The 14,563-nt window shown below is 53.1% G+C and overlaps 1 protein-coding gene across 1 annotated transcript in view; it reads right to left on the reverse strand.

Moving 5' to 3' along the window:
- Mgat5b (alpha-1,6-mannosylglycoprotein 6-beta-N-acetylglucosaminyltransferase B) overlaps positions 1-10,148 on the reverse strand; it is a 66,308-nt gene extending 56,160 nt beyond the window's left edge. The window contains exons 1-2 of the mRNA XM_048451912.3: positions 9,688-10,148; positions 5,669-5,781 (exon numbers count right to left, since the gene is read on the reverse strand). Coding sequence (XP_048307869.3) covers positions 5,669-5,781; positions 9,688-9,755 — 181 coding nt within the window. The 5' untranslated portion in view covers positions 9,756-10,148. The remainder of the gene's footprint in view (positions 1-5,668; positions 5,782-9,687) is intronic.
- Positions 10,149-14,563: the final 4,415 nt, after the last annotated feature.

A 14,563-nucleotide genomic window follows, 5' to 3' on the forward strand; every position in this document is an offset into this window, starting at 1 on the left:
GCTACATTGATGCCCCCCCCCGCTCTTTTCTCCCCCTACCTACCCTAGCGTTCCCCCAGGCAGAGCTACACACAACAGATGGCAGGGAGCAGCTGGATGCTCATGACCCCCTGCCCCCCTCAGCCCTCCATAAGGAAGAAAACAGCCCACAAGGCCAGCTGGGGCGATCCTTTTGCAAGGGGACACAGTTGAACTCCCCAAGATGACAGTTGCTTGGCTGGGAGGACATTCACTCAGGAAGCATCAGAGCCAGAGGACTTGTGTCCTTTTGAGACGTGCCCCTGGGTCTGAAGAGATACCAGTGGAAAGAGAAGGGACAAAGGAGAGGGAGAGGAAGGAAATGGAGATGTTCCAGGAGTCATGTGGGATGGGGGCGGGGCAAAGAAAGAAAGGAAGAGAAGGAGTAGGTTGGGAGGGAGGATATGGTTTCTCCTGACCCTCAGTAAGAGAAACAGCAAAAGGCCTTCCCATGCCAAGAAGGTGAATGTTGTTTTGTTGTTTTTTTTTTTTCTTATAGTGTTAAGAGACTGAGCACAAGCCAGTGGTGGTGGTGTACACCTTTAATCCCAGCACTTGGGAGGCAGGGACAGGTGGATCTCTGTGAGTTCAAGGTCAGTGTGGTCTACAAGAGCTGGTTCCAAGACAGGCTCCAACGCTACAGAGAAACCCTGTCTCGAAAAACCAAAAAAGAAAAGGAAAGAGAAAAAGAGGAGGAGAAGAAAGAGAGGAAGGAGAAGGAGGAGGAGGAGGAGGAGAAGGAGGAGAAGGAGGAGAAGGAGAAGAAGGAGAAGGAGAAGGAGAAGAAGGAGAAGAAGAAGAAGAAGAAGAAGAAGAAGAAGAAGAAGAAGAAGAAGAAGAAGAAGAAGAAGAAGAAGAAGAAGAAGAAGAAGAGAAAATCAACTATAGCTAATCACCCTAGAATGGGGACTGCTTAGCCATGTACTGGACAGAGCACTTAAGCCTGAAGGGCCCCCACAGCCTGGCTAGCAGTACAGCAGGAACATGCCCATGCCTTGACTTCCTGAAGAGACCCACCAGTCCCCCTGCCCCTCCCCTAGCCCTGCCCAGGCTTTCTTGCCCCTCCTTATTGCCTTCACCCACCATTACAGGCCCCTTCCATGCACCAGCTCTCCTAGCCAGGCTGCAGAACTGCCGAGGGCCCACGGGGAGATCACCAGGAAAAACCAACAGTTGAAATGAGTCAGGGAGTAATATGCAGGCCTGGGGCAGGCTGCAGGAAGAACCAAAGCCTTGGCTCCAGCCCTGCTCTGCCATTGACCTAACGGGAACAGGTCACTTCCTTCTCTTGACCTCAGTTTCTCCTTGGGTAAAATGGGGGGGGGGGGCAGGATCTGAAGTTGTTGAGTTTTGTAGTTCTAGCCTCTTGTCTCCTTCTTGGTACTGACAGAAATCAGAGTCCCAGGAAAGGAAGCAGGGAGGAGGAAGAGAGAAGAAATAGAAAAGGAAGGGAGAGATGGTCTCATGAAAGCAGAAATGGGGGAATGGAATGCATCCCATAAAAGCTGGCATTGGAATCTCTTAAGGAGTATTTCACTTTGTTCCTCCTGGCCCCTAGTGGGCCTGGGCACAGCAGGGACTCTGAGCAGACAGAGATAAATGACCCTGTGCAGTGCACTCACACAGGAAGACAGTCTCCCGGAACAGCCTGGAAGACTGGAGAGAGGGGTTCTAGAGACAGGGTCGAGGGCCGAAGAAGGGCACAGGGAAAACCATGGTGTGTGTGTGTGTGTGTGTGTGTCTGGGGTGGTGGGTGGAGGGGTGCCTCCCTGCCACCGATGCAGGAGTTTGAATCTGTCTGCTGTACACGGCAGTCGTTTGAAGCCCCTGTCCCACGGCACCCACCCTCCTTGCCCCCATGCGACTGGCTACACACTTGGCTTTTGGACAAGGGACTTAAGAAGAACGGGGTGCCCTTCCCAACAAGACTGGATCAGAAAGCTAAAGGAGTGAGGAGAGGAGACATAAGCTGGTTCCTTTGCTGAAGCAAGAAATCAGAGGAAGAGATGAACAGGGAAATGTAGGTCACCCCCACACAAGAATCTCTGAAGGCGTTTGGGGGTCAGCGTCTACTCCTCACTGCAGGAATTAATAAAAGGTCAGCAGGAGGTGTGACCCCAAAACCAGAGGATGTAGGGACATGCAAGAGGCCACTGTCCAGGTTTCATGATGGCTTTGGCTGAGGAGATAGACCCAGTTTGGATGATTCTTGTGGCATTCTCCTGTTCCTAAACCAAGACAGCAAGATTGCTCCCCTGTTCCTAGGGCTCAGGAGCGGCCCTCTCTTCTTGCAAAAGCCCTAAGGCATGGCTTCATCGTGGCTGAGAAGCTTGTGTTTTTGCTGAAGAGAGAGCTAAGGCTAAAGCCAAACATAGGTACCCAAGAGGGGAGCAGGCCAGGAGGCAAGCCCTCCCCAAGTGACACACTCTCAGATGCCACCACTGGCCCCAGGACTATCAGCAAAGCAAGCTGACACATCTTCCCCTGAGTCACTTCCCATTCTTGGCATTTACTGAATCGAAATGATCTTACTATGAGGCCCCAGCAGTAAGTCTGGGAGCTAATACACGGTCCCCTCTGATTTCCATATAAATAAGGAAGGCTGGGATACTGCAGATATGAATAGACCCCACATTGAGAGACGGGTGTTTTTATTACTCCCTGAGGCCAGCTAGTCTAGCTCTTCCCCAGACACCCTCTCTGTGGCTGTTTCTCCCGTTCTCTAGTGTTCCCATCCCTCCCTTTTACCTGGGTCAAGCCCCCACCTGCCAGAGAACAGAGCCCTCCCTGGTACTTGCAGACACTGGCACTAGGTGTCTGGACAGTTGAGAAAATGAGGATATGTTGGTTCCTGTATAGGACAGCCGCTGCAGGCCCAGCTGAGGCTGTGGTGTATGGGCTCTGGGCTGCAGAGACCAGGACAGGCCCCAGGAGGCCGAATGGGGCTCTTCTTCCAGCTGTCACCCCTCCCTCCCCAAATCCTTGGACAGTCTCCAAGAGCCACCCCCAGAACGTGGAGCACCCTCCATTCACTCTATCCTGGGACCTGCCTGGTTCAGCAGAACCAGGACACGAGGGATCGTCTGAGGGCAGACACAAGCAGCTGAGCCGGGACCTCTAGCCTGCACGCTCCCTAGAGAAGCTCATGCTCATATCTGCAAGGCAACCTGCTCAGGTCTGACCCCAGAGGGAGAAAGTAAGGACCCTCTTAGGAGGAGGGAGAGGAGGAACTAGGCTGGGCCTTGCTACATGTGAGGCACCAAAGGTGCTTCCCTCCCCAAACCAGAAGTCCCACCTTCTCCAAGTGATCCCCATTCAAGCGACTTTTGTCCAGATCTCAGCAGGAGACGTGTCACACTGCATCCCCAAACCAGACCACTTTATTGTCATGAAGTGTGAACTGGCCCAGAGGAGGGGCCTCCCACAGCCGCACCAGGGACTATAAAAACTAGAAGGAGCAATGATGAGTGTTCCAGAAGCTGAACGTGCCGCTCCTGGGTCCAGCTGCACAAACTGTGGATGTGCTCCGTGTCTACGAGACTTCAGAAATGTGAAGCACCTGTAGGAGCGCACACAGGCGCACGTGCATGCGTGCGCACACATGTAACCATATGTAACCTGCAGGGTCTCTCCCTTCCCTGGTAGGAGATCTAGGGCTTGAGATAGACCCCTCCCAAAGCCCTGCCAGGACGGGACAGGGCAGGGACCATGATGTGGTGGTGTTGTCTTGGGTTCCAGCCATTCAGGCTGGGGAGCAGAACCAGAGCCCAGGCACAAAGCCCATTCCTGAAACATCTTTATTCTCACCCATCAGATTCCTAACTTGCTGGAGGTCTAGGTTCTTGAAGCCCAGATAGATAAACCAACTTCTAAGGACATCCCCAGGGAACCAAAGCATCCTTCTCAGGGCTGAGCCCCCAACCATCTATCCCCTATGGCTCCTTCCCAGCACCCTTCTCCAACCTCAACCCTTGAGCATCTCCCATGTAGAGACCCACACACCTCCTTTGTCCCCTTGCTCCCCTAAGCACTCGTCCCTGGAGCCCCCCCCCCCCATACACAGCATACACACTACGTGTGCATGGAAACTTCACTCCACAGTCACTGCACCGGATCTCCTCCCCAAGCATCTTAACACAGGCTCATGCTCACCCTGGGGAGGCAGTGACCCACCCTGCTTGCCAGAAGGGGACCGAGGCTCACATATTGAGGGGGTCCCCGGAAGTCAGAGACAGGGTGCCACGCTTGACTGGAACGGCGGATGGTGACAAGTATGAGCGGCCTTCTGAGAACGCTTGCGAGTTTAAAGACTCGTGCTAAGCCAAGGAACGAGCTGGGGGATGGCTACCAGATGGTACAATAAGCGCCACTCGGAGCCCACTTGAGCTGACAACGCGTGCCACTCAGGCTGCCTACAGTACTCATCGCTGGGAACCAGGAGCTCGAGGAGGTGATTTCCAAGAGACTCTCTAGACAGGCGGAAAGCTCCTCATGACACTGACAGCCCCAGAAGCCCCACTTGCCTCAGTCCCCCCACCACGCCATACTCCTCCTTCCTACTACTGACCCAAGGAGGCCCTGTGGCACTCTGTGCCAAACCCAGGCGTTTATCTCACGCCCAGCAGCCTTGTGAGTGGTGTAAGGAGGAGGGGCAGGGCCAAGAACTAGTCACCTTCTAGCTGGTCTGCAGCACAGAGTCAGGGGCGATTTCTGCTCACCAGCCCGATCAACCAGGCACCCAAGAGGGTCTTTACTCCATCAACCCCTCCCCTCTCCTCTTCCCTGTGACTTGAGAACTCAGCAACAGTACACAGCTAGTAACTAGGGATGTAGACTACAGCTGTCTGGTCCCAGAAGCCCACACTCTGCATCTCCATTCCACACCTAGCCAGCATCATGCAGGTCAGGGAGAGAGAAGGACCAGGTGAGACCAACATCGCAGGTGCTCAGACAGGAACCATGTGAGCCCTTTGCAGGCCTGTCCCCACCGCAGCTCTGCTGGGGTCAAAGGCACAGAACATGCGCTGTGGACCGACCTTTTGGTATACTGTGAATATTTGTTCTCATTGGTTTAATAAAGGGCTAAATGGCCAATAGCTAGGCAGATAGAGGTTAGGCGGGACTTGTGAACGTGGGGGAAGAAAAAGGGCAGAGTCACAGGGGAGGGGATCTCGATCCAAATACAGAGGAAGCAGATGATTGGGTCGTTCTGAAAAAAGGTACTGCCAGGTGGCAGAGCGTAGATAAGGAATATGGGTTAATTTAAGTTGTAAGAGCTAGTTAGTAGCATTTATAATTAAGAAGTCTCTGTGTGCTTATTTGGGAATGGGCTGGCAGGACAGAAAACCACGCCTACAAACATGGCTCTCAAAGAGACAGGTGTATTCAGACACCATCCTGGACACTCCAAGAAAAGAAGCAACATGGGGTCCCTTCTGACACCTGGGAGGCCCCCCTTCTAGGCCTGAGAATTCCGGTAGCACTGACAGGGCCAGGGCCCAAACAGCATGCATGTCACACTGCAGGCTCAGTCCCTTCCCTTACACATTACATATTCAGAGGCCAGGGTCCCCGAAAGTCTGCCACAGGGGCTGAGCTCAGCGGTATCTCCCCTCTGACTTCTTGTTGGTTCTCTTTGCCCTCCAGATACCTTCTGTGCGGATGGTGAAGGGCGAGTCCCCCAGGCGCCGGGTGGAGAACTGGCCTCCCAAAGACGTCATCAGGAAGCAGAGAGTGAAGAAGCCGATGCCAAGGACAAAGAGCCTGCAGGAAGAGTGGAACAAGGTGGGTCAGCCGAGCACACCAGCAGTCCAGTGCCCGACTCCCAACAAGGTGGATCAGCAGAGCACACCAGCAATCCAGTACCCGGCTCCCAACAAGGTGGGTCAGCCGAGCACACCAGCAGTCCAGTGCCCGGCTCCCGCTAGGAAAGGCAGGTCAGCTGAGCACACCAGCAGTTCAGTGCCCGGCTCCCAACAAGGTGGATCAGCTGAGCACACCAGCAATCCAGTACCCAACTCCCACTAGGAAAGGCACAGAAATGCCGGAAGCATGAGTGGATAGTTGCAGAAGGCTCAGGAGTTCAAGGTCATCCTCAGCTACACAGCAAGTTCCAGTCCACCTTCAGCTAAATGAGCTCTCAAGCCAACAAAGAACCAGTAACTGAGAGAAGGGAGCTTGGGCACTCAGGGAAGAACCAGAGCTGGGGGTGGTGATCCCAGGCCCAGGAGGCTCCCGCCTCAGTGGGACAAAGAAACTGAGCACATGGGAAGGAAAAAAAAATCTAAGCAAGAAGAATGTGCATTGTGCATACAGGAAGGGATCTGAAAAGGGGCCAGCCTCAAGAGAGAGGCCCACTCATCTGGAGCAATGAGTCCCCAGCACATGGACCATTTGAAATGGCTGTTCTGGCCAGGTGGTGATGGCTCACACCTTTAATCCCAGCACTTGGGAGGCAGAGACAGGCAGATCTCTGTGAGTTCGAGGCCAGCCTGGTGGTCTACAGAGTGAGTTCCAGGACCGGCTCCAAAGCTACAGAGGAACCCTGTCTCAAAAACAAAACAAAACAAGACAACCTCCTTCCCTAGATGGGACCCTGGGACGGGGCAAACCATCTGTTTTAGCCAGCTCCCCCACTAGTGTGACTCTGATCCACACTAACATGAAAACCAGTGGTACAGATGGAAGAGCGAGACCCACTTGGTTCCCATCAATCACCTGGGCCACACTCGGCACTGTGTACACAGCCTCTGCCATCTGTCACGAGCTCACTTATCTGCGTCCTCATAGGGTGCCACATGTCCCCATCACTCTTGGGTGGTAATATCTCAAGGCGGGCACGTCCCCTTCGCCCCCACTGTGCCCACTCTACACAATACTACTCCATCAGTCATGCCCACCCTGGCTTGTCAACCTGCACCACCGTGAGTCAGGACATCTTCTCACCCGGGCATGGAGTGTCACACAAATGTGCCCGCAGTCATGCAGGGAGGGAAAGCAGGCCAAAACATGACATCATTCATTCTTTCGATACATACTCATGATGGAAGAGGTGCCAGACACTGGAGTAACCCAAAAGACAGCAGGAGTCGAGGTTCAGAGTCCTTGCCTCAAGCTCAGCAAGACCCAGTGTTCCATGCAGACACAAACAGGGCTGAGCTGAGGGATGGCAGAGGAGGTTTGAGACCCCAAATTCATCAGAGGTCTCGAAGAGCTGGCAGAGCTGAAAGGAGACCCTCCTTTCCCCCAGGTCAGAGGGAGGGGTTCTCTGTCCCCACCTGATACAGAGCCAGGATGAGCAAGAAGACCAAAAATCATGCCAGATGCTTCCACCTGCCCCACCTCTATTCTGCCTCCGACCCTGGTGCCTGTTTGTGTCTTTCTGTAAGGCTTGCTTTATACATTTTCATCCCCATTATTTTAAACTGTCAGTGTAGTCTTTAATTAAAATTTGGTCCATTAAAGAAAACACATAATTGTAAAAGAAAAGAAGAAACAACAAATTCTGAGTCCATATTTAAAGGAAGTTGGAGTCAGTGAGGGGAGGACCTATACTCGGAGGTTCCCGTAGCTTCTGCAGGGACAGCCATGTTCCTGACTTGTGGGGAGAGCATGTGAGCTGTAGTAGGAGAGGTGGCACAGGGCACACTTCTCTCACTTCAGAGGGACCTCCCCGAGTTCCTCTAAAGCCGGAATGGTGGTCAGAGCACACCCGGGGATATCTCGTGGGGGCCCCACTATTCTCTTCTCATCCTGAGAACAAACAGGGCTTTCCTAGCTCTGGTCTCTCTCTCAACCATGGGATTGAATTTAGGGCTGGAGATGCTTGCCATGAGAAAGCTGTCTACACCTTCTGCCCGGGCTTTGAGGCCTCGATCTACAGCCTTAGCCTTTCTTTCTGTACCAGTTACCACAGCTGGGGCCCAGGGTCCCCCCAAAGTAGTTGGTGGTCATTTATAGTGTGCTCAATGGTCTCATCCACTCATATATCCATCCAAGTGACATCCCAGAGCTCTGCACTAACAGTATCCCCAGACATCCTTTAAGGATAAATCAAGTTAGGATGATTTCATCAACGGGTTATCCCCGGTCTCCAATCTAAAGATCTCAGGAGATCTGGAGGAGACTGGTTAGCTGTGGGTCCCTATCATTCTAGGCAGACCAGGAGGTGAAGTTGCAGGGCTGGAAGGGGGTTACGACTGCACCAGGAATCCTGCCTTCAGGTAAAGGCACAGAGAGGAGGGAAACCTAGCTTAGGGGCGAGGGCGCTGTCCGTGGTGCTGGAGACCGCCGCCTGCCACCTTCACACCAGGAACACACCAGGAACCTTCAGAAGCTGGGCTTCCTGCCGACTACAAAGTTGACTTGGGATTTGAGACCAGCAAGAACCCTCTCAAGATGCACAGCAGGGCAGAGCCCAGGATCTCCCTGGAGGAGACAGAGTCTTTCCAGAGAACCCTGCTTGGTGACCTGGGGCACCTTAGGCCAGGGATTTCAGATACACTCTCCAAATAACCCTGGGAAAGCCTTGGCGGCTCTCTAATTCTACAGGCCTTGGCATTTACATAGACACATAGACAACTGTCCCCAGTGGTTACCATCTCAGCCCCAAGCCAACCCAGCATGCTGATGGGACAGCCAGGTGGGCCATGTCTCCCCACCTTCAATTCAGCTGGGCACAGAAGGCTGTTTGGAGGCACTGGGGATCAGTCCAGAGCCCGGAGAGAAACCCTGTGCACGTCTCAAGGTTTATGACCAGACTCCACCTGTGGCCTAGCCCCATCCCACTACTGTGTCCACCTCTCCCTCCAGCACTCTCCCCCCACTCAACACACACACACACACACACACACACACACATACACACACACCACCCTCTGCCCAGCCTGGCCTGCGGGCCTAGCTCTGCTGGAGTCTGAGGAAAGGAAGCGGGGGTCCCTTCAGAGGACCAACAGGTCCTAGTGAGTCCCTCACAAACTGCGTCCGCCCGTATCTGGCTAGGACTGTCCACGGTAGGGGAAAGGGAGGCGTTTCTAACTCGGTCATTGCTCCATGTTCCTGCCGCGCCTGTCTAGCCTGTTGGAGATCCGCATTTGGGAGCGGAGTCCCCAGCAGAAGGGGCCCTCGCCACAATCTTGGGGATCCTCCTGTCAGACACAGGCTCCTACCCAACCAGAAGGATGGGAAAGCAACAAGGGCGGGAAAAGGGGGATGGACTAGGCAGAAAGGATGGGCGGGTCGACCTAGAAGGCGACAGGCGGGACACCAGGGGTGCCTAGGAAGCACCCCACACTAACTTCGCAGCTCAGGTAGGACCGATGTGAGGGGCAGGAAAGAGAGTTGCCGGCTAGGACCACTTTGAAACCTAGGACCTCCTTGATTTTGGTGTTTTCTGACTCCATTTTGAACTCTCCATGCCTATATCGCCCCAATCTTGCTCAACTCAAGAGAGGTCCAGATTTCAAACCCCCCCCCACACACACACACACATACCCCCAACCCCATCTCCATCTCTTTCCCCATTCCCATGATTCTCATCGAGAATCGACTCGTGAACCTCCTCGGCCACCTGGACTTACAACCCCAGCAGGGACGGACCTCGCCCAGCTCCACCATCCACCCCATTGGGGAGGTCTTGACCTCCCAGTACCAACCAGTCGAGAACTTTACCGAAAGGGTCTCAGGGTGACCAGGCATCTTCTGACCATTATCTTTCCATCGGGGTTGACTGTGATCATTGTTCAAACTTGTCTGGGCGAGAAGCCGCGGGCGAGGCCGGACGCACCGTCCTGGGCCCGGTTCCGGCCGCCTCGGGAAACGCGAAGCCGCTGAGGGCCGAAGCCGGGGGGTCGCAGCGCCGAGGGCGCGCGGGGCGCGGTGGCTTCGCTGCTCTGCAGCCTCGGCGGGGTCGGGGGAGGGTGGGATGATGGCGCGGCCTGGACGCGTAGGGCAGGGGGGTTCGGCGAGGGCTCCAGACCGGGCGGTCTCTGCGTCTCCGCCCTCACAGCTTTACATTTTGGGGACCGCGAAGCGGCGCGCCCCCAGATCGCCGGCCGCGCGTCTGCCTTGCTCAGGCTCGCTGGCTGGGCGGGACGGCGCCGCGGCGCGCAAACGGGCTTCCCGCGGCGGACGCCCTCATCCCCGGGGCCCGCGCCCCCGGAGCGGGCTAGAGGCGGCCCCAGGCCCGCGCCCCCGCCCCCCGCCCCTCCCGGCCGCGCCGTTCTGCAGCCGCGCGCCCCGCCGCGCCCATGGCTCCGGGGGAGGGACGGCTGCGCTCACGTCTGCCCTCGCCCGCTCGCCCGCTCGTTCCCTCTCTCGGCCTCCGGCGCTCCGGGCTCCGGGCTCCGGGGTCCCGAGCGGCGCTACAACCCGAGGCGCCGCATTGTTCCCAATGAGGAGGCGGCCCGGGAGCAGCCTCGCGCTTCCTCGGCGCGTGGGTGCCACCTCGTGGCCGCGGTCTTACCGCGCACCCTCCCGGGGTTGTGCGCGGAGGAGGGGGATGCGAATGGGGGGGAACCACCGGCCGTGCGTGGCCCTGCGCCTCTCCCGAGGCCATGCAACTTCCTAGGGAATCCAGTAGCTCTGAGAGCCGAGGCAGCTCCGGTAACTGCTAAGCGTAGGGGAGATGGACGCGGAGAGGGGACCGTTGTCGGTCCTGAGAGACACGAGCCACCCCCAAGACTTCCGTACCGCTGATTCTCTCAGCAGCATCCATCCACCCTCAGAAACTCCCCTAGTCCTCCCACTTCTCACTGGTCTATAATAAGCTGGGTCTGTGGCATTCATGTCGGGAGCCAGATCGGATCGTCAGCTGTGTGCTGGGGGTCTAGCCTCGGAACCTCTTCGTCAGTGAGTAGTGAAGAGCTGGCGTTAACGGGGATTTCTACTAACTATACTAACTAGTGACCAAAAAACTCACCGAGGCCCTTTCAACTCCCAAACCCACAGACTTGGATTTTAGCATTGTTGAGCCCTGTGTACACCCTCCCTGAATTTATCTGTGATGGATTCTAGGGCTCAAACCCAGGTTAACGGGCTTAACGACAGGTTCATTTACCCTCTAACCTCCTAGCCCGTCACTTTATTCCTTAGCATTGATGTGGCTTTGGCCTTGACAGCCAGGAATGACGCCCACGCCTGTGGCAACTGGAGGCACCCAGACAAGGCATGATTTAGAGGCCTAGCAGAGACCCACTACCCTCAAACATTTCCTCAGCCAGCCTGCTGGAGTGCCCAAACTCCCCCCCACACACACACACATCCCTCTTTTTCACTGAGATGCGGTCAGCTTGCCCTTGTTCGATGCAAATGTGTTACCTAGCTGAGGTAACACATCAACCCGCCAACACCAATTTATCACTCGTTTTCACGTTGGTGGGGAGTGAGGCAATGAGATAATGGGACTCGGGACAGGTGAATGCTGGTGAAGGAGCAGAAAACGCAGGCAGCATGAGTCACCACTGGTGAGAAAAGGCTCCCAAGAGGAGCAGGGCAGGCTGCAGCCGGGCTGGGCATGACACGCGGTTGGATGGAACCAAATTGAGAAGGAAGAGAACCAGAGTTCCCTAACTAGGTTTCTGTCATTGTGAGAAACACCACGTTGGGAGTAAAGGCTTTATTTGGTTGACACTTTCACATCACAGTCTGCCACAAAGGGAATTCAGGGCAGAATCTCAAAACAGGAACCTGGAGGCAGGAACTGAAGCCAAGGCCTTGGGGGAGTGTTGCTCACTGGCTGGCTTTACAAGGCTTGCTGGTCTGCTTTCTACACCACCCAGGACCTGCCCCGGGGTGACCTCATCACAGTGGGTTGGGCCCACCTATATTATTAATCAAGAAAATGCCCACAGGCTTGCCAATAGGTCAATCTGATGGAGGCATTTCCTCTCTCAGAGAACTCTAGTTTATATCAAAAAATAAAAGTAAAAAAACTAACCAGGGCACAGGGCTTTCTCCTGAGCTCGGGAGGAGGTGCCCCTCACAGACCTCTTTGTACTCAGTCTCCAAGGGTGTCATGTCTGCGTGGTAGAGGTCTTGGGTCTAGCCTGAGTGTGTTCTAGAAGCCATGCAGGCTCCACTCGCTCTTCAAAGTCAAGAAATCTGAATGGGGTCCCAGGAGATGGCTCTGCAGGTGAAGGCATCTGCCACTGAGCCTGATGACCGGAGTTACATCCTCAGAACGCACACGGTAGAAGGAAAGAACTGACTCTCTCAAGTTGTCCTCTGGCCTTCCTGCATCATGGCATGCTTGTGCCCATACACATACACAGGCAAACAAAATGTTTCAGGCAGTGGTGGTGCATGCCTTCAATCCCAGCACTTGGGAGGCTGAGGCAGGGGGATGCTGTTTTTTTTTTTATTTTAATGAGCTCTACATTTTTCTCTGATCACCTCCCTGCCTCTCCCTTCCCCTTCAACCCTCTCCCAAATTCCTCATGCTCCCAATTTACTCAGGAGATCTTGTCTTTTTCTACTTTCTACTTCCCATGTAGATTAGATCTATGTAAGTCTCTCTTAGAGTTCTCATTGTTGTCTAGGTTCTCTGGAATTGTAATTTGTAGGCTGGTTTTCTTTGCTTTATGTTTAAAAACCACCTATGAGTGAGTATATGTGATAATTGTCTTTCTGAGTCTGGGTTACCTCACTCAGAATGATGTGTTCTAGCTCCATTCATTTGCCCACAAAATTCAACCTTTCGTTATTTTTTTTTCTGCTGAGTAGTACTCCATTGTGTAAATGTACCACATTTTACTTGTCCATTCTTTGGTCGAGGGGCATTTAGGTTGTTTCCAGGTTCTGGGTATGACAAACAAAGCTGCTTTGAACATAGTTGAGCACATGTCCTTGTGGCACAGTTGAGCATCCTTTGGATATATACCCAAAAGTGGTATTGCTGGGTCTTGAGGAAGGTTGTTTCCTAATTTTCTGAGAAATTGCCACATTGACATCCAAAAGGGCTGTACCAGCTTGCACTCCCACCAGCAATGCAGGAGTGTTCCCTTTACCCCACAACCTCTCCAGCCAAGGATGTCATTAGTGTTTTTGATCTTGGCCATTTTTTTTTTTACATTCCCGTCTCTTTTTTTATTATAAAAAGATGGGAGGTCAGGCACGACAGGTTAAAGGAATTGGGACAGCAGACTCTCAAGACTGCTTCCTGCTTATTTGTGGGCATCGTCTTGTGGGGGAACCCGAGAAAGCTGGGTGCTGGTCACATTCTGGGGTAGCTGGTCTCTTTGCTCCTGTCCCGTGTTTGTGGTATGGAAGTGTATGGTGTCTCTTACACCTGTTTAAGGTATTGACAGAACAGAGATTGAAGCTAAGTTTAGGGGAGAAAAATTTTTAGGACTAGGGAATTGAGAAGGGTGCATCTGACCTGTTTAAGGTGGATTTTTCAGTTCGACTCCCTGGAACTTACAAGAATTCTTTGGGTTTGTGAAAACATAGTTTTAGACATATGCACTGTATAAACAGCAGCATATTTATGTCAGAATGACTGTGACAGATATTTTTGCACAATTAAAAGTCTTTTTAAGATTATGGAAAGCAGCATGAGAGAGAAATTTTACAGTGTGTATTTGTCCTCACACCTTTATAACTTGCAGGTACACACCTTAATAACTTGTATTTGTATTTTGTTGAAATCTGTTTGGTGAGGTTGTCCTTTTAAACTGACAAAACCTCTCAGCTGTCAAGCTGCATCAGAGATCTCTGAGAAGGATAAAATTTTACTTGAGGAGTTTTTGATAAAAACAAACAGAGAACTGACTTGGGTGGCACCTAGAGCTACTCCTCGGGGTCCTCCACGGTCGCTGGAGGTCATGTTTGCTTTTGGCTGTTTAGCGCAGGGCTCCAGAAGATCTGTAGGAAGACAAGCCTGCCTGGACCTGAGCAGGCTCTCTCCTATTGTCAGCTCTGCCGTTAACCCCTATCGCAGGCAGTTTATTCTTCTTTCTGTCTTTTACGAGTGTAAATCTTACCTGTTAAGAGCCAATACAGTCAAGCTCAGATCCAACTCTCCAGACAGATTCTATATTGTAGTTACACCTGATAAACAGCTCTCAAGTGCTCAGAGATCTGGGGAATATGGCATTTAAATGCTTAATTATTAAAAAAAAAAAAAACCTTTTCATAACAAAAGAGACAGGTTGGTCCCTAGCAACAGCACTCTACTTCCTCCAAAGAAGACAGATGGGCACAGAACAACATCCACCCACAGCTTCAATTGCCAGGTGCTGACCACTGAACAAAACTGCCTTTCATCTAAACTGGAGATCTCCAGACAGTGGACAGAATCGCTGGAATCGACAGCCTAACTGCTCAGAGCTTGGCCATTCTTACAGGTGTAAGATGGAATCTCAGAGTTGTTTTGATTTGCATTTCTCTGATGACTAAGGATGTTGAGCATTTCCTTAAGTGTCTTAGGAGGATGCAGTAGTTGTCTTTGAAATTGCTAGGGGCCTGGCCACTAACGTCATAGCCTGGGGGGAGAAATTCTGCCCCCCCCCCACAAGGCTCTGAGGAAAACTGATGCTGATGATAAAGG

Source organism: Myodes glareolus, chromosome 9, assembly GCF_982192425.1.
Source record: "Myodes glareolus chromosome 9, mMyoGla1.1, whole genome shotgun sequence".
In the NCBI taxonomy this organism is placed as follows: Eukaryota; Metazoa; Chordata; class Mammalia; order Rodentia; family Cricetidae; genus Myodes; species Myodes glareolus.